Source organism: Mustela putorius, unplaced genomic scaffold (assembly GCF_011764305.1).
Source record: "Mustela putorius furo isolate JIRA1106 unplaced genomic scaffold, ASM1176430v1.1 tig00003896_pilon_pilon_pilon, whole genome shotgun sequence".
In the NCBI taxonomy this organism is placed as follows: Eukaryota; Metazoa; Chordata; class Mammalia; order Carnivora; family Mustelidae; genus Mustela; species Mustela putorius.
The window spans coordinates 503,973-530,065 of record NW_025422045.1 but is presented as its reverse complement, the minus strand read 5'-3'; the positions used below and the strand labels follow the sequence as shown (position 1 = coordinate 530,065).

Genomic DNA, 26,093 nt, shown 5'->3' with positions numbered 1-26,093 from the left:
TAAAATATCAGTTCACACTCAGCATGGCTACAATTAAAAAGACTGACAATATGAAGTGGTGGCCAGGATATGGAGCAACTAGGCCTGGAACTTTCATATATTACCAATGAGAATATAAATTGTTACAATCACTATGAATCACTGGGGTCTACTAAAGCCTCTCTTATCACCCAGCAGTTCCAACCGAGAAAATGCATGGTATATGAGAGAAAATGCATGAACATGTCCCACGAAAGGCATGTACAAGACTATCATAACATTTCTCCTCCTAATAGCCCAAGACTAGAAATAACTCAAATGCCTATTAAGGTAGAGTGAATAAATTGTGGCAGAATAGAATACTACAAGCAGTTAAAAAGAACTGATAATGTGGATAAGTATAACAGATAATACTAAACAAACAAACAAAAAACCCCAGGCACAAAATTCTATTTCTATGAATTTCAGACAGACAAAATAATCTATGGTTGTCGGCACAATGGAGGGGCACAATGGAGCACTCTGGGGATAGTGGTTACATGAGTAATACATATATAAAAATTCATTGGGCCATATACTTAAAATTTGTGCACTTTAATTTCAGTATGTCAAAACTCAAAAATAATTTTTTTAAATCATAGAAATTTCATGAATATATTTTCACTGAAAGATTCAAACAACATTGAAAGACATAAGAGTAAAATATTAATCCTACCTTCATGTCTTGCTCTCCCATTCTTGCTGTCTTCCCTAAAGAAAATAGTCAAGTGAGCTTACTTCCAAGTCAATTTCTATGCATTTATATGCATAAATACATGCCAATATATGGCAACATTTAAAAAATATACATTAATGCATGACAATAATTCTATAATTTTAATTTTACCCTAAAAATACATCTTAAGCTCTTTCTAAGTCTAATGCAGATCAGCTTAAATTTTTTTTAAAGGTACACAATGTTCGTAGTATCAAGGTAACATAATAAATTCAGTAGTTTTCCAATTAGTGGAAATTTAGATTATTCCTATTTTTCACTCTTGAAAGCTATGCTGCATCAAACATTCTTAAGTTTTCTTTGTGCACACAAGTAAGTATTTCATGGTACACTATGAACAATTGACTTACTTTGGCTAAAACTGTAAAAACAAAATTGCTGAGTAAAAGAAAATTGTATAATAAAATTGTATAATAAAAAAAATATTGGTAGAATTTACCAAACTGCTTTCCAGAAAGCCTTACAAATTATATTCTGACCAAGTATACATAAAAATATACCTGATTCCCCACATCTTTTAAACATTAAATATTATCAACCTTTTAAAAGTTTTTATTTAAATTCTAGTTAGTTAATATACATTATAATATTAGTTTTAGGTATATATAAATATTATCATTTTTTAAAATTATTATCAATCTTTTAAAATTCTGCCAGTTCTAAGGATATAAAAGAAAAAAAAAGCAATTCACTGTTACTTTAAATTACACATCTTAAGTCAGACAAAGACTAAAACCAGATGATCTTACTTGCATGTCAAACCTAAAAAACAAAAAAAAGCAAAAACAGAACCATAGATACAGAGAAAAAACTGCTGTTGCCAGAAGGGAGGGGGAAAGGGGATGGACAAAATGAGTGAAGGGGAGGGAGAGATGCAGGTCTTCAGTTATGAAATGAGTAAGGCATGGGGATGAAAGGTACAGCAATAGGGAATATAATCAATGGTATGGTAATAACATTGTACTGTGACAGATGGTGTTTACACTTGCAGTGAGCATAGCACAAGTACAGAGATATTCAATTACTATGTTGTACACCTGAATCTAATGTAACATTGTGTGTCAACTATATTTCAATTAAAAATTATATTTCTATTCATTATTTCTATTTCTTCCCACTGAAGTGATTATTTATATCTTTCATACATGTTTCTATTAGGTTAATAGTTTACTTAGCCAGAGTCTTACTCATTTGCTAGGCCTTAGGAACATTATGTATATTGATCTTCAACATAAATAAATATAGGGTAACCTGTATTTGGATTGTAACTTGTAGACTCTAACCTTACTGCCTCTTTTTCACATTTGTTGGAAAGTCTGTGAAGAACATAGGTTAAAAGTCTCCTACTTTGGGAAACGTACATGATGTGAAACTGGGGTGCTATGTTAAAAATAAATGTATGATAATAAAAAAAAATAAAATAAATGTATGATAATAAAAAAAATTTTTCTTTATTGATTTTCTATATTTTATATTTTATATTTATATTTTCTTTATTGATTCTTTGGTGCTTATTACATATCATAAAATGTATTCAAAAACAGGTTGAAAATATCGTCTCCTGCTTTGTCACTTTTAACTGTTCTTTTTCTTATCACATAGTACTGGCTAGGACTCTCAAAACCGTATTGAAAAACCTTAGTGTAAAACTTCTGATCTTTTATGATTAGACATGATGCTTTGTGTATACAGATATCTTTCATTAAAATTGAGAAGTTTTTCCTACATATGGTTTGCTAAAATCATTTCCTTCCTAATAAAAAAAATAGATGTCAAATTGTATTGAACGCTTTTTGGCTTCTCTTAAGATAATTATATCATTTTTTTCTTTGAGTATAATGATTTGTATTAATATATTCTGAATTTTGAATCAGCTTTGACTACCTTGGATAAATCCTACTTATGATTTTTCTACATTTCTATATAAATGTATTCATTTAAAAAACACATTTCTGGGTTCACTTTGCTAATACTTAGGATTTCTGTATTTGTGTTCATAAATACTACTTGTATTTCTACCAGGTTTTATTTTATAAGTTACAAGCATAACTTTTGATTTTATATTGATAGGATTGTTAAAGTTCATTATTAATAAAGCTTCTTATGGAATTGTTTCTTTTATCAACATGTATGTTCTTTAACTTGCTAAATTCCCTTTGCATTAATTTTTTTTTGTCTGACATTGTTATCACACTTAATCTATTTTTAATGCTTGCAGGATATATCTCTGCATGTGCTTTTATTTATAACCTTCTTTTTAGATGCAGTTCTTCTAAATAGCTTAGAGCTAGATGTGCTCTTGCTTTACCAAACTTAAGATTCTCTGTCTTTATTGAAGAAATTGATTCCATTTGTAATGTATTGTATCCACTGTCATGTATTGTATCCACTGTCAAATGATTACTGATGGCTTGACTTTTTTCCTGCCATCTGGCTGTATGTGTGAATGTATTTTTTGTCATGCTTTTAGAACTTCCCTCTTCTCACTTCATCATGCCTTGTCTCTGATGTCTTTCTATTGCTGTCACCTAGAATAGGGTTTGGCCTGCAGGCCAAATCAGTCTTGCTGCCTGTTTTATAAATAAAGTTTTATTGGACCATTCAATTACATATTATCTGTGGCTGCTTTCAGTCTACAGCAGTAGAGTTGAGTAGTTGTAACAGAGACTTAATGAACCACAAGCAGAGAATATTTACTCTCTTGTATTTTACAGAAAAGTTTGCGAACATCTAATCTAGATTTTAATTTTATGTTACTGATTTCTAAACATACACCATATTCAGATAACTACAAGTTAAATAATTTTTCTCTTCACCGTTTCTTGAACATATTCATCTTTCTTAGATTCCTTATTTATTTTGTTAAAGTTCATCCTATAGTCTACTTTTTAAAAAAATATTTATTTATTTGACAGAGATCATAAGTAGGCAGAGAGGCAGGCGGAGAGGGAGGAGGAAGCAGGCCCCCCATGGAGCAGAGAGCCCGGTGTGGGGCTCAATCTCAGGACCCTGGGATCATGACCTGAGCAGAAGGCAGAGGCTTTAACCCACTGAGCCACCCAGGTGCCCCTATAATCTACTTTCAAGGAGATTCTGTGATACATAACTGCTAAGGCTTTTTATTTCAAAAATCTTGCTTTTTTAAACTCTAAGTGTGGTTTGTGGTTTGTTTCATATTTGCGGATGTAATAACACACTCAGTCTCTCTGAGGATAACATATATTTGTAATAATTGTAACTATCTATTTTACTTATAATAATTTTATTTTTCTTAAAATTCTAAGATAACATTTATAAAATAAATTTATACTTATCTTTTTATTTTATTTATTAGCTCTCTTTCCTCAGGTATTATTTCAGAATTCACTGAGTTTTGTGCCTCTACAAATGCAGATTACTCTTGTACTTTGTTAATAAGAATCCCTATTAGCCCTTTATTTCTGCTTAATGTGGATTGACTTTGGTGGTTATAGGAAAAGGGAACGACATACTGCTGAGCAGAATATTTTCAGAGTGAGGAGTCTCTCTCTCCCTCCTGAGATCCATTCTCCTATGCTATTCTTTGGCTCCCATGACCCCACAGCCTCACTGCTTTAATATGTGGACCAATATAAGCAAGAAAATGGAAGGCGATCAGCAGTCTAACTGCTCCACATGCAGGGTCTCAATCCTTCTGGTCACTACCTTAGCACCCCCTATTCACTGAATCTGCTCACTCTGAGCTGGGACCTTCCCTGAAATTGCTTCCATCTCCTTAGCTGTCTTAAGCTTCTGAGTATTCGAGGTTCACTTGCTCTAGTTTATTCATCCAAGTTCTGATACCACCATCTCCTAAAAATTTCTGATACACTGATGACACTTTTTGCCCCCCATCCTGTTACCAATTATTTCCCTCTCCCTTCCCCCCTCCTATCTCTCAATCTTTTCTGTCTTTTCATAAGATTTGGTAAAGATTAGGTTTCCCTCAATCTCACATCTTGTTTTAATCTTCATATATGGGACTCTTTAATTAACTCTTTCAAAACACCATTAAATACAATTTATTTCTGAGCAGTAACTTAAGATCGAATCATTTTTATATCAAAAGATTTTAAAAGATATTCAGAAAGAGTATCTTTGATGCAGAAAGGAAACTGAAGCCTTACTCCAATGATATATTTGAGGGTATTAAAAATGATAAAATGACTTTCACCAACTGTAGTGGAAAGGGCTATTTAGTCCAAAGTCACTTCTCTTTAAAAATAGGTTGGGGAATCTACTTAAAGAGTGTTCTTTCATGAGGAAGAGCGGCAGTGGTTGCAGAAGCGCTGTAGTCATTTAGACATTGTTTTTCCAGCTAATAACAATCTTAACATATTAAGCAGCAGCAGTAATCAGTGACATTTGTAGTCAGAAAAATTTGGCTATCAAGCTCATCCTGTTTTGGAACTTTACCCCTATCCTGCCATATGCAATCCCTTGACTGCTGAGTAGCCTGTTCCAAATACATCACAAATTAACTATAACAGTTTTAATGCTGATTTAAGGGAACTCTTCCTAGAGTAGCTAGAAAGCATAGACTCTGACCCTGCACTCCCCCCTCCTTTCTGGTTTTTGAAGTCCCTGAAAATAAGAGAAGCTGGTTTCATTTGGCTTTCTTTAGGGACCTTAAAAGGGATGAGTATGTTTGAAATTCCTATGACTACTTTGAGTTTTCCCAGCTGATTATTAACAGCTTCTATTCTTTCTCCTTTTCCAGTCCCAGAGTTGTTAGTTGCCAGAGTTTGCTATCAGATACCTCTGTATACTCCCTGAGCTTTCGGAGATAGAATTTGATGAACCTCCCTAATTTTTTTTCTTAGTTGTGGGTAAAAATTTTTTCCTTGCAATGAATGGTGCCTGTCTCACTCTTTGCTGTGCCCCAATTTCAGCCTGGAGGGGTGTGAATATTTTTTCATGCTCTGATCAAGTTATCTCCTGAAGCAGCGGGCCTCAGGGGCAGGATAGCTTTTGGTAACCACAATCTGTACTTCCTCGGATTTTAAAGTGGTGGTACATGGTCACCAGGTTACATTTGGTTTTCAGGGCTCCTATCACTGTTGGGGTCCTTGCACTCTCCCATCACCCCTTGTCTGTCTTTATCCTCTTTAACCTCCCCAGGAAGAGGGAAAAAAGGGAAATTCATATTATTTGGCTCTTACTGTATGCTCACTGTGTGCCTTATGCTACATATTTTCACAAATACTTCCCATCAAACCCACCCTCAAGCATAACTGCACAAGGGAATTGTCCTTATCCCCACTTTTACCAGTTAGGAAACTGAGGCTCAGAAAGGTAATCGACTTACCTGTGACTACAAAAATGGCAAGCAGTAGGTCTGGGACATGGACCCTAGATTCTAAGCTCTAAAACCCAGAGGATCTTCCAGAGAAGAAGCCTCAAGCCTGGCTTACCCAAGAGCATGGCTCTGAATGCAAATGAGAAACAAAAGCTGAAAGAAGAACATAACTCTTCTTGAAAGGTACAGAGATGGCCAAAGTTTAAAACTGGAGAACTGAGGGCGCCTGGGTGGCTCAGTCAGTTAAGCATCCGACTCTTGATTTTGGCTCAAGATACGATCTCAGGGTTGTGAGATTGAGCCCTGTGTCAGGGTCCATGTGGGCATTGGAGTCTGCTTAAGATTTTCTCTCTCTGTACCCCAAATTGGTAAGGAAATGTTGAAAAAGAAAAACAAAACCAGGGCATCATGTTGCCTCATTTCAAGCTCGACTACAAAGCTGTGATCACCAAGACAGCATGGTACTGGCACAAAAACAGACACATAAACAAGTAGAAAAGAGAGAGTCCAAATATGGACCCACAACTCTATGGTCAAATAATCTTCGACAAAGCAGGAAAAAATATACAGTGGAAAAAAGACAGTCTCTTCAATAAATGGTGCTGGGAAAATTGGACAGCTATGTATAGAAGAATGAAACTTGACCATTCTCTCACACCATACACACAGATAAACTCGAAATGGATAAAAGACCTCAATGTGAGGCAGTAATCTATCAAAATCCTGGAGGAGAACATAGGCAGTAACCTCTTCCACATCAGCCACAGCAACTTCTTTCAAGATATGTCTCCAAAGGCAAAGGAAAAAAAAGCGAAAGTGAACTTCTGGGATTTCAACAATATCAAAAGCTTCTGAACAGCAAAGGAAACAGTAACAAAACAAAGGCAACCCATGGAATGGGAGAAGATATTTGCAAATGACACTATAGACAAAGGGCTGATAGCCAAGATCTATAAGGAACTCCTCAAACTCAACACTCAAAAAACAGATAATTCCATCAAAAAATGGGCAGAAGACATGAACAGACTTCTCCAAAGAAGACATACAAATGGCTAACAGACACATGAAAAAATGTTCATCATTATTAGCCATCAGGGAGATCCAAATCAAAACCACATTGAGATACCACCTCACACCAGTTAGAATGGTTTAAGTTAATAAGACAGTAAACAACAACTGTTAGAGAGGTTGTGAAAAAAGATAAGCCCTCTTACACTGTTGGTGGGAATGCAAGTTGGTGCAGCCACTTTGGAAAACAGTGTGGAGATTCCTCAAGAAAGTAAAAATAGAGTTACCCTATGATTCTGCAATTGCGCTACTGGGTATTTACCACAAAGATACAGATATAGTGAGCAGAAGGGCCATCTGTACCCCAAAGTTCATAGCAGCAATAGCCACAGTTGCCAAACTGTGGAAAGAGCCAAGATGTCTTTCAATAGACGAATGGATAAAGAAGATATGGTCCATATATACAATGGAGTATTATGTCTCCATCAGAAAGGATGAATACCCAACTTTTTTATCAACATGGACGGAACTGGAGGAGATTATGCTGAGTGAAATAAGTCAAGCACAGAGAGTCAATTATCATATGGTTTCACTTACTTGTGGAGCATAAGGAATAACAAGGAGGACATGGGGAGAAGGAGAGGAGAAGAAAGTTGGGAGAAATTGGAGGGGGAGACGAACCACGAGAGACTGTGGACTCTGAGAAACAAACAGGGTTTTGGAGGGGAGAGAAGTGGGGAATTGGGTGAGCCTGGTGGTGGGTATTGCACCATGCATGTATTGCATGGAGCACTGGGTGTGGTGCATAACAACAAATCTTAGAACACTGAAAAAATAAAATTAAATTAAAAAAAATATTTTCTCCCTTTCTCTCCTTCCCCACCCCTCTCTCTCTTCCTTTCTAACAAAACAAAACAAAACAACACACACACATACATACAACAAAACAAACAAGCAAAAACACTGAAGAATGGAAGGTCTAGAAGTCAGACTGAACAGACAAGATTGGCCAGTTTGGAAATTTTTGTAGAGTCATGGAGACATAAATTTTCAGTATGGGTTAATTAAGTTCTCAATTCCTGCACTATTTTGGATAAGCCAGTAAGGTTTTTTTTTTTTTTTAAATTAATTAATTAATTAGAGAGAGAGAGTGAGAGAGAGCATGAGAGGGGGAGATGGTTAGAGGGAGAAGCAGACTCCCCGCAGAGCTGGCAGCCCGATGCAGGACTCAATTTCCGAACTTAGGGATCATGACCTGAACTGAAGGCAGTGATTTAACCAACTGAGCCACCCAGACACCCAGCCAGTAAGTTTTGTTATTGGCCCATTCTTCCTTTTTTCTCTCATTGGCCTAAATAAAAGGAACTCTCTCCAACTCAATAACTGAATTCAATAAACATATACTGTTTGGCTACTTTATGGTAGGGACTATGTTGTCCCTATATGTTGAAGATAGAGGGAAGAATGAAAACATACGTCCTGCCCTCATATAGTTCCTAGTACTGAGAGCCAGGGTTGGGGAGGGCAGACACAAGTAAACCTACAATTAACTTATAACGTGATCATATCTCTGACATAAGGCTATGCAAGTTTCTATAGGACCACAGAGAAAAGAGCCAACTCAACCAGGTTGGGGGTGGGCTGAGGAATGGATAAGGCAAGACTTCCAAGAGGATACAATTTTTGACATATGATTGAGCCCTTCAGATGATCAGGACCATACTGTATGTGTAAAACACTTCTGGAGAAAGAGGGATTCACACCAACTAAGAGAGCAATGGGGACCTTTTCCTGGGGGGTCTGAGAAGATAAATCAGTTGCTAGAACTATTCTGGAACCTAAAAGAACTTTTAGTTCCCTAGCTCTCTTTAAGTTTCTATAAGGTCATTTGTATATCTGTTCCTAGGTTTCTGGGTGGTTATTCTGTCCCAAGGCCAGGACAATAATCTGTTGTTCCTCATTTGTGCCTTCTTACCCTGGAGCTCGATGAGGAAATCTACTCTGTTCCCCTCAACCCCTAGGCCTATTGCTCCTACTATTACTAAGAAACTATCACATCTTCTGGAAGCCTTTTCAGCCTGTCTACTCACAATTTCAGCTTACTTATTGCCTCTGCTTGTTGCTATGGTCTAATGGTTTTTGAGGTCTGCCTTCTCACGTGTGTCTTTTAGCTACTGCTTTTATTGCCACTGCCTACCCTCTATCATATTAGTATTCTCCAAGAAAGGAACCAGTTTGTTAATAATTACTAACCTCTTCCTTAGGCAAAGCTCTCATAGTTGGTTAACTCATAGGTCACTGTCTAGCCAGGGGATTAGTTGCCTTCATGTTGGAGCTGAGCCCTATTTCAACCAGGGGCCCAGGGTTACAAGTGACAAAGATGTTGGTCTACAACAATAGAGCCATTTACAAGGCAGACATAGAAGGTAGCCAAGGATATAGTAGACAACCTAAAGCTCGGCTTACTGAGGAGAATGATGCTACAGATACATGTGAGCCACTATAAAAGGAAAAGCAAAAAACATACTGACATCAACCATAATAGTCCCTTGGCTAACTTCAGGTAACAGTAAGGGGGGAAGAAAATAGAAAGTTTCTGGGAATAAGCATTTACAAGAAATAACACAGAAAATAAGTACATCCAAGGAAAGGAGACAAGTTGACCTACCTGACAGGAAATGGTCTTTTTCTGAGGTGCTTAAGAAGATTATCAAAAGACTTCTTTCTTCCCTCAAATACACGAGGTGGGAAGTGATGTCACGAAGATGATGACATAGGTTGTTCCTGACTTTTGCTCTCCCTCCAAGAATAACAAGAACTGGACACCATTGAGAGAATCCTAGAACAAAGGGTAAGATTGAAGCACTCCACTGTACCTCAGAGACCAAGACAGACTGCATTAGAAGGGTAACAGAACACTGACCACATGCCCCTCCCCCAGGCCAGGGCAGCATCCTTGCAGAGAGGTCTCCCCTGAGCCTCTGGTTCCTCCAGTGGGAAAGGAGAACTCAGAGGGAACAACCACTGCCCCCAGTACTGTGGGTAACTTTTCAGGAGCCCCTACTCTGATCCCACCTCATGGAGACTAGAGGACAATCTGCGGAGGATAAACACTGGGAATGTGTGATAGAGAAGGGGAGAACAGCCTGGTGACAACCAGCACAGAAATCTTGGCAGACCAGTGACCAGAAGTAATCTCAATCAGTGACTCTGCTCATCCACAGAAGCAAGTAGAAGGGACACTCTGCCAGGAAACTCAGAAGGGTGCAGATCTGCCTGATTCTGATCCTCAAAAGAAGTTTTTTCAATGCTAAGCCCAATTTGCCCACACCCAAACAAGTTGGTGAATCACAACTCCACCCACTATAGAGAATGCCTTCCAGCCCCATCTAACCAGAGGGGTTGGCAACAACTGGAACCGTGTGGCCCAGCAGCAACTAAGGGGCAGGTAAGCACAACTGATCATCCACAGAGCAGCCCAATACCCAGCATGGAGAATTCTGGTGCTGTGAACAGATAGGGGGATCAATTCACAGCCAAGGCTGAGGGGAGCTCCCAGCCCCTCCCAACTGGAGAGACTTTGGGAAATTGAGCAGTCTCTCCCCCTCTAGCCCAAGCAAGGATCTGAATCACAGTATCACCTGCTCTGCTGAGTGTCTTTTGGCGTCTTCTGACCAGAAGGGCTGGCAAAAACACCTGGAAGCTGTGTGGCCCAATAGCACTTGTGCTGAGAGGCAGGTGAGCAGAGCTGATAGTTTACATAACAAACAATGGCCCTGCTCAGTCAGGGAACTTGGGGTGCAGGTTGGCTTAAGTTAAGACAACAAAGACCTTTACTGGCATTAGAGCTGCTTCTCCTGCTATGCCCAGGCAGGGAATCAAATTCATAGCCCTGCTCATCACTGACTATAACCTTTGGCCTGTCTGAACAGGGAACCCAAACAGAGCACATGGAATGCTGCATAGCCCATTGAACAACCCTATACATAGTAGCACTAGAACAGATAGCACAACCCACGGCTTCCCTAAATGTTGAGCAAAAGCAGTGGCCTCACCCAACTGGTGAATTCAGTGAACACTGATTTGGGTCCCCAAACAATGTGCTGTACAAGCCCTGGGTTCTATCCTGCTGTCCTGACAAGGCAAGAAAGGTCATTTATAGTCCCATCCATTACTGAATATAGCACCCAGTCCTGACCATTTAGTAAGCCTGATTAGAAAGTCCAGGCAAATGCAGAGCTCATCCTATAGACTTACTTGGTTAGGGAGTCAAGCCAGTAGTCCTATCCAACAGTTCTCATCCAGTGATGCACCCCCTCATTCCTGTCCTCAGACTTCAAATAGTTGCCTTGCCCTCGAATAGACCATAATAGCAGACCCCACCTGCCAAAGGATAATACCAGCAGACACACCCAGACACCCAAACTGAACTGATTGGTGAAGAACTAGCTCTGCCAAAGCAAACCTGTAAAGTCTGGAAGAGGAGTCAGATTACGCAAATGCACAGATGCCAACATAAGGAATCAAGGATTATGAAAAGCCAGATAAATATGACACCAACAAAGGAAATTAATAAAGCTCCAATAACTGACCCTAAAGAAATGGAGATCCATGAACTGGCACACAAAAAATTCAGAATAATTCTCTAAGGGAAGTTTAGTGACCTATGAGAAAACAGAGACAATTAAATGAAATTAGGAAAACAATGCATGAACAAAATAAGAAGTTTGACAAGGAAACAGCAACCATCATCAAAAAAATAAAGAGAAATCCTAGAGTTAAAAAAATACAATAACTGAGGGGTGCCTGGGTGACTCAGTGGGTTAAGCCTCTTCCTTCAGCTCAGGTTGTGATCTCAGGGTCCTGCGATCAAGCCCCGCATCTGGCTCCCTACTCAGAGGGGAGCCTGCTTCCTCCGCCTCTCTTTGCCTGTCTCTCTGCCTACTTGTGATCTCTGTCTGTCAAATAAATAAATAAAATCTTAAAAAAAAAAAAAAAAAAAAAAGAAGAGGGTTCCATAAGTCTTTGAGTGGATTTTTCAACAGAAATTTTCCAGGCCAGGAGAGACCAGGATAACATATTCAAAATATTGAAAAAAAGACCCGTGTCAACCAGGATTCTATACCTGGCAAAGCTGACCTTCAGAAACAGAGGAAGGATAAAGACTTTCTCAAACAAATGAAAATTGAGGGAGTTCATGGTCACCAGACTTGCCTTACAAGAGCAAGTGTTAAATGGGAGTTCTTTGAGTAGGGGCAAATGAACACACACTAACATCATAAAAACATAAAAAGTTAGTGTAAATCTCACTAATAATGGTAAATCATACTTAGATTCTGCAATATAGTAATAATGGTATATAATTCACTTATAATTCTATTGATTAAAAGTATTATATTTTAGTAAATATAACCATAGCTATAATAATCTGTTCTTAGCTATACAATCTAAAAAACATATAAACTGTAACAGCAATAACTGAAAATATGAGGAAGGGCAGAAGCAAAAGTATAAAGTTTACAAATTCAATCAAAGTTGTTATTTGCTTAAGATAGAATGTTATAAGTTTAAGATATTTAATGCAAGACTATGGTCTTGCATTGGTTTTTATAAAAAAACAATAAAGAAGTCAAAGCATACTAATACCAAAAAACATCAAAACAAATAAAAAAGACAGCAGGATAGGAAACAAAGAACAATACATCTACAAAACAACCAGAGAACATCAAAATGGCAATAGGAAATCCTTACCTACCAACAATTACTTTAAACATAAATGAATTAATTCTACAATTAAAATACAGAGAATGACTGATGGATTAAGAAAACAAGATCCAAAATTATTTGGCCTATGAGACTCACCACAGTCTTACAGACATACATAGACAGAAAGATGGGATAGAAGAAGACTTTTCAAGCAAATGGTAATAAAAAAAGCAGGGGGAGCTATGCTTGTATCAGACAAAATAGAGCTTAAACTAAAATAGTAAGACAAAGAAGGTCAATACATCCAGAAGTTATGACAGTTATAAATATGTATGTGCCTAACATTGGAGGACTTAAATACATAAAGCAAAAACTAACCAAGCTAAAAAAAAAAAAAGGAAGGGTCACCTGGGTGGCTCAGTGGGTGAAAGCCTCTGCCTTTGGCTCAGGCCATGATCTCAGGGTCATGGGATCCAGCCCCGCATCAAGCTCTCTGCTCAGCAGGGAGCCTGCTCCCCCACCCCCCCACCCCCCCACCCCCCGCTCTGTCTGCCTCTCTGCCTACTTGTGATCTCTCTCTCTCTGTCAAATAGATAAATAAAATCTTAAAAAAAAAAAAAAGGGAAGTAAAATGGTATTACAATAATAGTTGGGGCCTTTAACACCCCACTCTCAACAATGGATAGGTCATCCAGACAAAGAATAAATAAGAAAATAGCAGATTTGTACAATAATATGGACCAAATTACCTAAATATATACAGAACATTCTGTCCAACAACAGCAGAATATGCATGCTTCTCAAGCACACAGCAACATATTCTCGAATGGACCATATGTTAGGTCACAAAACAAATTTTAGCAAATTCAACAAGGTTAAAACCCTCCAAGTATCTTCTCTGACTACAATAGCATAGAATTAGAAGTCAATCACAAAAGAAAAGCTGGAAAATTCATAAATATATGGAAATTAAACATCACTCTTCTGAAGAAGCAATGAATCAAAAAAGAAATTAAAGGGAAAATTAAAAAATTTCTGTGAACCCACCTAAAAAATCAGAGAGTGCAGGGCACCTGGCTGGCTCAGTGGTAGAGCATAGGACTCTTGATTTTGGATTGTGAGTTCCAGCTTCACCTTGGGTACAGGTATCACTTAAAAATAAAATCTTTAAAAATAAATAAATAAAAATAAAAATTTTCTTGAAACAAGCAAAAATGGAAACACAACACACCAGAACCTGTGGGATGCAGCAAAAGCAGTTCTATAAGAGAAGTTCATAGCAATAAATGTCTATATTAACAAGCAAGAAAGATACCAACCTAAATCTATACCTCAAGGAACTAGAAAAAGAAGAACAAACTGAGCCCAAGGTTAGCAGAAGAAAGGAACTAGTTAATATTTGAGCAGAAATAAATAAAATGGAGAAAAGAAAAATAATACAAAAGATTAAAGCAAACTAAGACTTGGTTCTTTGAAAAGATAAAAAAAACCGACAAAACCTCAGATAAACTAACTAAGGAAAAAAGAGAAAGGACCCAAATCAACAAAATTATAAATGAAAAAGGAAACATTACAACTGACATCATAGGAATTCAAAGACTCCTAAGAGGCTATTACGTACTACTATATGCCAACAAACCAGATAACCTAGAAGATATGGAAACATTCTTAACTTACTCAGACTAAATCAGGAAGAAATAGAAAATGTATACAGAACATTTGAGTAAGGAGATTGAATCAGTAGTCCAAAACTTTCCAGTGAGGAAAAGCCCAGGACCAGATGGCTTCACTGGTGAACTTTACCAAATATTTAAAGAATTAACACCAATCCTTCTCAAACTCTTCCAAAAAGTCAAAAGGGAGGGAATACTCCCAAACTCATTTTACAAGGCTAGCATTATTCTGATACCCAAAGCAGAAGAGGACACTACTAGAAAACTATAGGCTAAAATCTCCTATGAATATAGACACAAAAATTCTCAATAAAATACTAGCAAACTGAATTCAGCAACACAGTAAAAGGACCATTCACCATGATCAAAAGAGATTTATCACTGAGAGGCAAAGACGGTTCAACATATACCAATCAACCAATGCGAGACATCGTATTAATGGGATGAATCATATGATCATGTCAATAGATACCAAAAAAGCATCTGACAAATTCAACATTAGTTCATGATAAAAATTGAGGCACAGGACAAACATATCTCAACATAATGAAGGTCATATATATGACAGGCCCAGAGCTAACACCATACTCAGTGGTGAAATGAAAAATTTTCCTCTAAAATCAGGAACAATCAGGGTGCCCACTCTCTCCATTCATATTCACCATAGTATTAGATGTCCTAGATAGAGCTATGAGGCATGAAATAGAAATAAAAGATACCAGAACTGGAAAGGAAGAAGTAAAATTATCTCTATTTGCAGATGACATGATTCTTACAGATAAAATCCTAAAGACTCAACCTAAAAACTGTTAGATCTAAACAATGATTTCAGTAAAGTTACAGGACACAAGATTAACAGTCAAAAATCAGTAATGAGGCACCTGGGTGTCTCAGTCTGTTGAGTGTCTGACTCTTGATTTTGGCTCAGGTCATGATCTCAGAGTCTTGAGATGAGCAGTGCACTGTGCTCTATGCTCAGCAGGGAGTCTGCTTGAGATTCTTTCTCTCCCTCTATCCTGCTCCCTCTCCCTCTCTCTCTCAAATAAATAAATAAATCTTTAAAAACAAAACAAAAATCAGTAACATTCCCATTTACAATAGCATAAAAAATAATAAAATACTTAGAAATAAATTTAACTAAGGAGGTAAAAGATCTCTACTCAAAAACTACAAAGCATTGATGAAAGCAATCAAAGACGACACTAAATGGAAAGGTATCCCATGTTCAAAGACTAGAATAAGTAATACTGGTAAATATCATTATTACCAAAAACCATCTATGGGTTGAATGCAATCCCTATTAAAATTCCAATGGCATTTTTGACAGAAGTGGGAAAAATACTTCTAAAACTTGTATGGAATCACAGAAGATTCTAAATGTCTAATAAATCGTGAGAAAAAAGAACAAAACAGGAAACATCACATTTATTTATTTCTTCATTCATTAGAGAGAGAGAACATAAGCAGAGGGAACAGCAAGCTCCCTACTAAGCAGGGGGCCCAATGTGGGACTCGATCCCAGGACTCTGGGATCATGACTTGAGCCAAAGTTAGACGCTTAACCAACTGAGCCACCCAGTCATCCCTGACATCACACTCTCTGACTTCAAGCTATTTTATAAAGGTATAATCGTAAAAGTCTGATACAAAACTGTATGATGCCAGCATAAAAACAGATATATAGATCAATGGAACAGAATCAAGAACCCAGTAATAAACACAAGCATTTTAGTCAACTAATAGTTGACAAGAGAGCCAAGAATACTTAATGGAGAAGACAGTCTTCGCAATAAATGCTATCGGGATAATTAGATATACACATGTAAAAGAATGAAACTGGGCCCGTATCTTAAACCACTCAAAAAAATTAACTCAAAATGTATTAAGGACTTAAATGTTAAGACCAGAAACTATGGAACTCCTGGAAGAAAACACAGAAATAAAGAAAAACACAGAAATAAATCCTTGACAATGGACCTTTGTAATGATTTTTGGATATGACACTTAAAGCGCAAGCAACAAGATAAAAAATAAGCAAGTGACAGTACATCAAACTAAAAGGCTTCTGGGCATCAAAAAAACCCAAACAGAGACACTTGGGTGCCTCAGTGGATTAAGCCTCTGCCTTTGGCTCAGGTCATGATCTCAGGGTCCTGGGATCAAACCCTGCATGGGCTCTCTGCTCGGCGGAGAGCCTGCCCCCGACCCCACCTGCCTCTCTGCCTACTTGTGATTTCTCTGTCAAATAAATAAATAAAATCTAAAAAAAACCAAAAAAACAAACCCAAACAAACAAAAACAAACAAACAAAAATCAATAAAGTGAAATGACAACCTACAGAACAGGAAAAAATATTTGCTAACTTTGTATCTGATAAGAGTTTAATATCCAAAATATAAAAAACACCCACAACTCAATAGCAAACAAACAAACAAAATCAGTTAAAAAGTGGGTAGAGGACTGGAACAGACATTTCTCCCAAAAGATGTGTGAAAGAATAACAGATATATAAAATGATGTTCAACATCACTAATCATTAGGGAAATGTAAATTAAAACCACTTAATCTCAGGAAACAAACTGAGGGTTGCTGGGGTATGGGGAGGGATAGGGTGGCTGGGTGACGGACATTGGGGAGGGTATGTACTATGGTGAGTACTGTGAATTGTCTAAGACTGATGAATCACAGACCTGTATCCCTGAAGCAAATAAACATTATATGTTAATTTAAAAAAACCACAATAAGATATCACCTCATGCCTGTTAGAATGGCCATCACCAAAAAGACAAATGATAACAAATGCTGGCATGAATGTGGAGAGAAGGGAACTCTTGCGCACTGGTGGTAGGACTGTGAATTGGTACAGCCACAATTAAAAACAGTATACAGGACTCTCAAAAATTATAACATGTAACTACCCTATGATCCAGAATTCTACTTCTGGGAATATACCCCCCAAAGGAAATAAAAATAATAATTTGAAAGCTATTTGCACCTCCATGTCCATAGCAACATTATTTATAATAGCCAAGACATGGAAACATCCTAATTGTCCAATGACTGGAAGAATGAATAAAGAAGTTGTGATAAATATATATGTAATGTATATATTCAATTGGAATATATAATATTATGTTATACATGGAATATATATAAAATGAAATATTCAATAGGAATATGATATTATATTATACATGGAAGATATATAAAATGAAATATATAATATTCAATCATTAAAAGAAAACAAGGAAATCTTACCATTTGCAACATATGGATGACCTTGAAGGCATTATCCTAATTGAAACAAGTCAGGGACGGCTGGGTGGCTCAGTTGGTTAAGCATCTGCCTTCCGCTCAGATCATGATCCAGGGGTCCTAGGACTGAGTTTCACATAGGGCTCCTTGCTCAGCAGGGAGCCTGCTTTTCCCTCTGCCTGTTTTGTATGTTCTGCCTGTAGCTCTCCATGCTTCTGCTCTCTCTGACAAATAAATAAAATCTTAAAAAAAGAAAAGAAAAAGAAATCAGAAAGAGAAAAATAAATCTTCTATTTTTTTTTTTCACTTACAGGTGGAATCTAAAAAACAAGTCATAGAAAAAGAGATCAGACTTGTTACCAGAGACAGGGGACGGGGGAGGGGAAACTGGGGGAAGGTGGTCAAAAGGCATAAACTTCCGGTTATGAGATAAGTAAGTACTAGCGATGTAATGTACAAAAGGATGACTACAGCTAATCCTGCTATATAAGGAAAGTTAAGAGAGCGAATGCTATGAGTTCTCATCATAAGCAGAACATTTTTTTTTCCTTTTTCCTTTTCTTCTTTTTTTCTTATTATTGTATCTATATGAGAGAATGATATTAGCTCACCGACTGTGGTAATCACTTCATAATAGGTGCAAATCAAACCATGCTGTATACCTTAAACTGACACAGTGATGTATCTCAATTTTTCCTCAATAAAACTTGACACAGTACATGACATAAAGACCACAGTGAGTATGTTGGTTAGTTTTATGCTCTGACTGGCTAGGCTCATGTCAGTTAATCTAAGTGTTGCTATGAAGGTATTCTGTGGCTGTGGTTTACATCTACAATCAATTTACTTTAAGTAAAGAAGATTATCATTAATAATCTGAGTGGGCTCCATCCAAACGGGTAGAAGGCCTTACGACCAAAACTGAGGTTGTCCCGAGGAAGAAGAAATCCCAACTATGGATTCCAGTGTTCATTCCTATCCAAGAGCTTCTGGCCTGTTGGCCTACCTTACAAATTTTGCACTTAACTGCCACTACTAGGTAAGCCAAATCTTTTAAATTATATATTATAATAAAATAATTATAATAAATGTTTTCATAAGCAGTCATAACAGATATGCAGTTGTAATCGATATTATAGAAGTTATTATGCATACATGTGTATGTGCATCTATATATACAGATGTATACACACACACACACACACACACACGTATCCCCTACTGATTGTAGGAGATGAACCTGACAGAACCCTGCCTTGCCAGTATGGAAGCAGACTTGGAATTTGGTACCCCATATAATGTTTACCAGCTGTTATCTCCAATTAGGTTAGTCTCCTGTCTTTCCCTATTCATGTTCATTTTCCTATTTCTCTTCACACTGCTTTTCCCTTCTGACTTGTCTCCACTCCTTCTCCCACCTTATAAACTCTGTCCCTCTCTTTACACTCCAGCTCTATCCAAGCCTTCCATGAAACTGTCTTGTACTTTAGCTCCTTTTGCTCTTCTCTTTCTCTAAACTCCCTCAGTAGTTATTAGCTGGGCTAGTCACTGCAATTCTTAACCTTACAGATCTTACCTAACACTGTTTTGTATTTAGTATCCACCACTAGTGGGTATAAATTTGCAAGTATAAATCTGGGTGTGCAAGAAATATCACAATTCTTTATTTTGATTCAATCAAATTAAATTCACCTCAGACATAACTGAACCAGCTTCAATTCTGTTGGAGTAGAAGGAAACCCAATCTTAGTTATTGGTGGGCTATCCTCTTTTCCTCCTTAGGCGTACACTAGAACCTGAAAGACTTACGTTAAGCGTAAAATATGGGGGAAGACAGACTTTGACATACTCATTGTTCAGGGATATACAGCCCCTAGAAGCCAAGTAACAGCTCTGCTCATAAAACAAAAGTGGCAGGGGGATTCAGCCACACTAGGGTCATTGTGCAACCATCTGAGGTTTGGATATCTCTTGGGGTATTCTAGAAAGCAAAACTGGTATTTCTATTACTGGAGCCCTGATTTTTGACATCTTTGGGAGTTTGGGGAAATTTTTTCTTTCTCTACAATTCCATCCACCCATAACCCCTCCCTCCCTCTTTCTTTCCCTTGCTTCCCAGATGCTCCACTTCTTTAACCCTCCAACAAAATCTCCTCAAGGAGCAAGGAACCTGGAAAGCAGACTGGAAGGCACAATTCCGGGGATAACACTGACACTTCATTCTAAGGTCTTGTGGCCCAGGAGGCTTCATTTTCAATGTGAATTGTTCCTATCACAGAGGAACACAACACTTTCCTAAAGCCTGTTTAGAATGGAGGAAAGGGGAAAATATAAGAACATAAACCAAATTAATAGTCCAATCAGTTATCCTGTTACACACCTTTATTTATTTATTGTCCCATATATGTTTACTGCACTTTAAAAAATATGTGTGCACTGAGAGTTCTAGTCTTAAATGATGAACTTCTTGAAGATTCAAACAATATTTTATTTACCATTTATTTTTAAATCTTTCTGATGTCCCGTTATAATAATAATAAAAGTACTTAAATGAATTGAGGAATGAGAGAGTTTGTGGATCACTGATTAGGCTCCACCAGTCCAGACAGCACTGGTGTTGACCTTCTCATTGTAGGGCTGGCTTTAGTGTCTTCTCATTGTCACTTTTAGGATTTGTTAAATATGCTTTTTCTTTACTCCCTTTTGTTCACAGCTGCTGGTAGGCTGAATTTTCAAGATCTCAAATTTCTACTTGGGACCTTTCTAGCCCCAAGTAAAAGCAAACACTTCCTTTAACATTCAGCCAGATGATATTAACTTGAACCTTTTTTAATATAAAGAGAATTGCAGGTTCACAACATAAACATGTATATGGTAACAACAGTGGAGAATTTCTAAGTGAAATCCAAACGGTACCTGGCATTCATTTTCATAGTACCTTTCACTTGAAGATGCAAGTACACTTTGAGAGCTTTTATCCCATTAATCCTTAGAAATAACCTGAAAGAATGGCTCCTGTAGATAGGGTCACAGAGCCAGATAATGACAGTGTTAACATCCTACTGCCTTGCCTGGTATTTGAATAGTTAGCTACTTTGCCTTAACAAACCATTGTTTTAATGATATAAAGGAAAATTTGTGCTCTAACAAGAGAATTCCAATTTTCACATCATACATTAGTAAGTATGGCATGGAGAAAACTTATTCAAATTTGCCAATGTGTACTTGGTTTTGAACCCTCCAACTTACCTCTTCTATAATCTTGCTTTTTTTCTTGTCCTCTTTCCCCTACCACCACCTCGCTTCTTCTAATCCTATTAAGACTGAAAACTCAATAACATTACAGCACTGGAACTGAATACATCAGCTCCTCTAAGACTGTATGCATTTTGAAAGACAGCAGCCTAGCCCAAATAGGTGATCCATCACTTTCTGATACAAAGTTTTTGGAGGTAGAAAGCCTTCCTTCCTTATCCCCATAAATAATAACATGTGGGTGATTACACACTCTACTTTCAACTCCTAGGAGGAAAAGTTTGCAATGGAAGAGGCAGAGGAGGGAATGAAGGGAAAAGAGGATGAGTAGATACTTTTCATTTTTAAGGGAAGGAAAACAGAATAGGGTCCAAAGTTATCTTTTCCGTATTTGTAAACCACCATATTTGCGGAAATGAAATGTATACCTTAGGCACTTAACGATGATTTACTATTGATGAAACCCATTTTAGGCCTCATCTTTTGTCCGAACAATCATAACTAATCACACAGAGTAACGTCTTGTAAAATGGGCTTGTGTCCCCCTCTCCTTCCTTTCCCTCCCCTATACACTCCATCAAGGATCTGAGCACCGAGCTAACACCGGGCTATGCATTATTCACTCATCCCATGTGCTCTGTCATGGCTTCATACCAGTGCTTATGCTAAAATCCTCCTCCCTCAGTGCTCTCCTACTGAACTTCTCTTCATCCAGTGAGACTCAATTCAAATGCTAGCCAGGAGGCCTTCTCTAAACAGCTGTTTTACCCTAAACAAGTCCAATACCTCCCTCCACTATGTCTCCGTCACATTAGTAGACATGATTCTATTGTAGAACTCATCACCTTGCACAATCAATATATGTTATTATGTCTCTCTGCTCCAAAGAATGTAAACTATTTCAAGTTGGGACCAGGTTCTTACACATGAATGTATGTATGTATGTATTTACATTTGGGGGGCCAATCCTATTACGTATCAGGCATGACAAATATATGATAAATGTATATGCTATAGTCTGGACAGTATGAAAAGTTTACAAAAAGAGACAAGGTTTACAGATATAGAAGAACATGATGGTATAATGCATTGGGTTAAGAAAATCAAGGCTAAGTACCTCCTGCATTCAACAAATATTTACTCAATACCTAGGAGTTAAGTATTGTATCCCAGGACTACCAGGATAAATAAAACACAGCCACTACCTTTGAGGTGCTAACAGTCCACCTTGTGGATTGTCTCTCTTTCTTTGTGTACAGCACTTCCATGGTTTATATATCAATTTACATGCTGTTCCTCATAACAACCCTGTGAAGTAGGTCACTATTTTCATTTTTATAGAGACGGACACAGAAGGTTTGAATTCCCAGGTCTCTTGACTCAACAACCAGAGTCTTTCTATCCTACTACAACAATGTTTCTCAAAATTTTCCACTGGAGTACACTTTCACAGGGAGAATAGACTTAAACTCCTCAGGGTTGGGAAACAGAAGCTCAAAATCTAGTGTTATCTTAAAAATCCGTGCTTACTCTAATGTTTTCCATTACTTCTGAGTCAAACTGAAGGTCTAAGAAAATGAGCCACATTGTTTCTGGGTGCTTCAGGACCTTAGCACAGGGTTTCATGACCACAGGGGAATTCACACAATTTCAGAAGCACATGGCTACAACTGCTACCTTTACTCAGGGTGCCTGGATTTGGTGTGAGTCCCTACTCAAGACTTTGGGTAATTTTATGAGGTTTCTTTTAGGTTTCTAAACCTAAGCTTATTTTGTTTATAGTCCTCTCTGAAGACAGCAATAAAACACACTCTACTCCCAGATGTTGAGGGACAAGTGGGGCTGATCCCTGCAAAGATGTCTCATTCTGACAATCAGGTCTCTTCAGTCTGATACTCTCCACCACCCCTTTCACTGCTGGTTGAACCCAAGAGTCCCAGATGTCTCCTCTAACTTCCTATTGGTCCCTGAAGGCCCCAAAGGCTCAACGACGCCCTCTCAACAGCACCGCAGGGCAGCTCAGGGTTGCAGCTCTGCTGACCCCTCTAGTGGCAACTGGGGTAACATGGCTCTTTCATGGAACAGATAAAAAAGCTCTCGAAAGTTGTACTCAGGGAAGCCTGCCTGTGTGACACCCAGCAGCATACTTTAAAAGAAAGTCTTGTTTCTCAGCTTCCTTTTCCTAGGACCTTTGGCAGGCCTCAGAGACATTATCTTTCTTGAATGAAATCTCCCACTCCTAAGATCTCCCCCTCCCAGGGTGTGGCAAGGTGAAGCCATCGTTCTCTCCTGACTGAGTAAAAAATGAGAATCTGGGGGACTTGGCAACTTTCCTGAATGCTTTTTTTTTTCTTCCTCCATCTTCCTCATTGACATAGAGTTCACATATACATTCAAGATTTTTCAGTATTACATCATTTCCAGCAAGGGTTGCAGATTGCGGAATTAGACTTCCAGGATCAAACTCCTGGCTCCCTCATTATTGGATAAATTTAAGAATGCTATTTAACCTCTCTAAGCTTCTGTTTCATCTGCATAATAGGTGAATAATAGCACCTACAGTATATATAGTTTGGGAAGGAATAACTATGATAATGTATAGAGAGTGCTAGATCTGGCATGCTGAATGTGCTCAACGAACATTAGCTATTTTTATTCTTCTTCAAAGTTCCTGTCTAGTACACACCATGTCTATCAATCTGGTACAGAAAAATATTCTTTAGATAGGACACAAAGGTAAATGTGCAAAATGAAGTCATAAACAACCTGTATTTTCCCAAAGTGGCTAGGTTAATAATAACCTTGGGTAATTTGCATTAAGCAGTAGTGCAAAGGGTATCAGGATGCCTGAAATCCTCATGGAGGAGCTGTGTTTTGTACCCAGGTGCCCTTCCTCCCTCCCATTTCTTCACACCCAGCCATCTGCAACTGTGAGTATTCAGGGTGAATCTGGGAGCCAGGCCTGAGTGCACCCTGGTGCAAAAGCAAGAGAGTTCTAGGGCAAGGCAGTGCACAGAGCACTGCAAAGCCAGGAAGCCCAAGCCAATCAGATTCCCCACCCAGGATTCTAAAAGGTGGCAGAGCCTCATGGCCCAAAGTCCAAGCACAGCAGGAAAGTGGCCAGAGAACCTGATAGGTAGAAACCTGATAGAAACTGTCAGAAAAGTCAAAGCCGAGGAGCTCAAAACACCCACAGGCCCAGAGAAAGGTCAGTGTGAGTTGAGCAGCTGTTCCATCTGGTGCCAGATCTGGCCTTGGCTGTTGTCTTCTATGGCCTAGCAGTTTAGGCCTCCCTGATCAGCCCCACCTAGAAAAGCCAATTCTTCTGCTCTTAAAGGGGACTTGCTTGTTCCTAGCAGACTCTTATTCTTACTGGCCCCAACTGTCTCCTAAGTATGAATGGGCAGAAGGGCGCAGAGTGCGTCCAAGGGTTCAACGGGCTTCAAAGGAAGGTGCTTCTGGCCGGAGCCTGAGCCTCCATGTTGCTGAGAACTGCACGCCTTTCTCTCAGAGGCAGGCAGGGGCCTTGGCTGCCAGGGACCCTGACAAGCCGCGACTTGAGCTGTGCCTTAGAGCCTGGGTTGGCTTGAGAGAGGTATAGAGGAGGGAGGGAGGGCATTCCTGGAAAGGGGGTGGGGTGGGGAGGTGAGGGGAACAGCATGAGCAAAGGCACGAAGGAAGAATGAATCTGCTGCGCGTTGAGAATGGCATGGAGACTTCACTGATTGGAGCTGGGAGTTCTTGCAGGGGGATGGAGGCAGCTATGATTGGATAACTAAAGTGGGGCCAGATTTGGAGGGCTTTGAATGCCCGACTGAGAAGCACTCAACCCAGCTCCTGACTTGCGATTTCCGTTCAAGACTGAATTACCCAAAGGGTGGTTAATTCCAAAGGGTGCTCTTCTTTGGGGGCTTCTGCAAAGTCAGCTTAGCCTCTTACCTGCTTCAATTCTCTTCACTTACCCAGGGAGAAAGCAGTCCTCACTTGTCGAGGGGCGGGGGGGAAATGTTGATTAATTGCACTTTTCCTGATTTGAAGATGCCAGGGAAAAAACCCCAAATCCCATTTCCACGCCAAATATTATATTTGGTTTCTCCTCCTCCTCCTCCTCCTCACGCTAGTTCTCTTTCTCTCGCCAGCACCTCCCCCACGTTTTCCTGCTCTCTCCTCCACCATCTCGGCCCGTCCCCTCCTTGGCCCCGGCGGCGCGCGTTCCGGGTCGAGCTGGCCCGCGCCCGCCCTGCGCACCCGTGCGCCCCCCTCCCGGCCCCCCGCGCCCGCGCCCGCGCCCGTAACCCGCACACGCTGGTCCACGCCCCCCCCCCCCGCCCCCAGCGGAGCGGTAGGTGTTTTGCCGTCTGCGCCGGGCCGCAGTGCGGCTGCGCGCACTAGGCTGCCTCCCGGGCTGGCAGGGCAGCGGCGGCCGCGGTGGCGGCGGGGCCGGGAGCGAGCGGCGGCGGCGGCGGCGGCGGCGTGGGGAGTGGCGTGGAGCCGAGCCTGGGGCTGCCGCAGCGAGGGCCCCGGGCGTAGAAAGCCTCGGGGGGCAAGAAAGGAAGCCCGGGCCGCGGAGACATTGAGCGGCCGCTCTTGGATTTGGGGGAGACTTGCCCCCCCACCTCGTCTTCAGACGTCCCCTCCTCATCCCCCCCAGCCCCGGCCGCTGACGGGAGGAGGCGGCGGCGGCGGGGGGCTGAGGGGCGCCGCCATGCCTCTCCCGCGGTGAAGCTTCCCTGCCGTGAGGAGCCGCTCGGTCTCCCCGGTGATGTCCCCCAGGCGGCAGGCGAAAGCGACTCACTCGAGCCCTGGGGTAAAGGCCTAGCTTATTCAGCTTCCTTCCTCCTCCTCCTCCTCTTCCCTTCCCCCCTTCCTCCTCCTCTCCCCCTTCGTCCTCCCCTCCCCGTCTCTTCCCTCACCCTTCCCCGCGCCCCCATCTTCCCTCCCTCCCTCCCACCCCTCCAGCAGCGATGGCAGAGGAACAACAACAGCCGCCACCACAGCAGCCTGATGCCCATCAGCAGCTTCCCCCCGGCGCCCCCAACTCGGGGGTGGCTCTGCCAGCCCTTGTGCCTGGGCTGCCAGGGACAGAGGCCAGCGCGCTGCAACACAAGATCAAGAACTCCATCTG

The 26,093-nt window shown here is 39.9% G+C and overlaps 2 protein-coding genes and 1 long non-coding RNA gene across 5 annotated transcripts in view; 1 reads left to right on the top strand and 2 right to left on the bottom strand.

The window, feature by feature from the left end:
• Positions 1-17,775, bottom strand: LOC123388232. Its single transcript, XR_006602783.1, has 3 exons — positions 17,717-17,775; positions 9,748-9,918; positions 1-729 (listed from the first exon to the last, which is right to left on the bottom strand). It is a non-coding gene; the product is annotated as an uncharacterized LOC123388232 (long non-coding RNA).
• Positions 17,775-25,847, bottom strand: LOC123388230 (translation initiation factor IF-2-like). The gene is made up of 2 exons (XM_045067529.1): positions 24,931-25,847; positions 17,775-17,955 (listed from the first exon to the last, which is right to left on the bottom strand). The coding sequence occupies exon 1, from the start codon at positions 25,608-25,610 to the stop codon at positions 25,086-25,088; it is 525 nt and encodes a 174-aa protein (XP_044923464.1). The 5' UTR covers positions 25,611-25,847; the 3' UTR covers positions 17,775-17,955; positions 24,931-25,085.
• Positions 25,431-26,093, top strand: part of RFX7 (regulatory factor X7) — a 140,202-nt gene continuing 139,539 nt past the window's right edge. The window contains exons 1-2 of one of the 3 annotated variants that reach the window (XM_004779207.3): positions 25,431-25,775; positions 25,931-26,093. In XM_004779207.3, the coding sequence (XP_004779264.2) occupies positions 25,933-26,093 (161 nt within the window). In that variant the 5' untranslated portion in view covers positions 25,431-25,775; positions 25,931-25,932. The other 2 variants (XM_004779208.3, XM_004779206.3) reach the window with 2 other exon arrangements.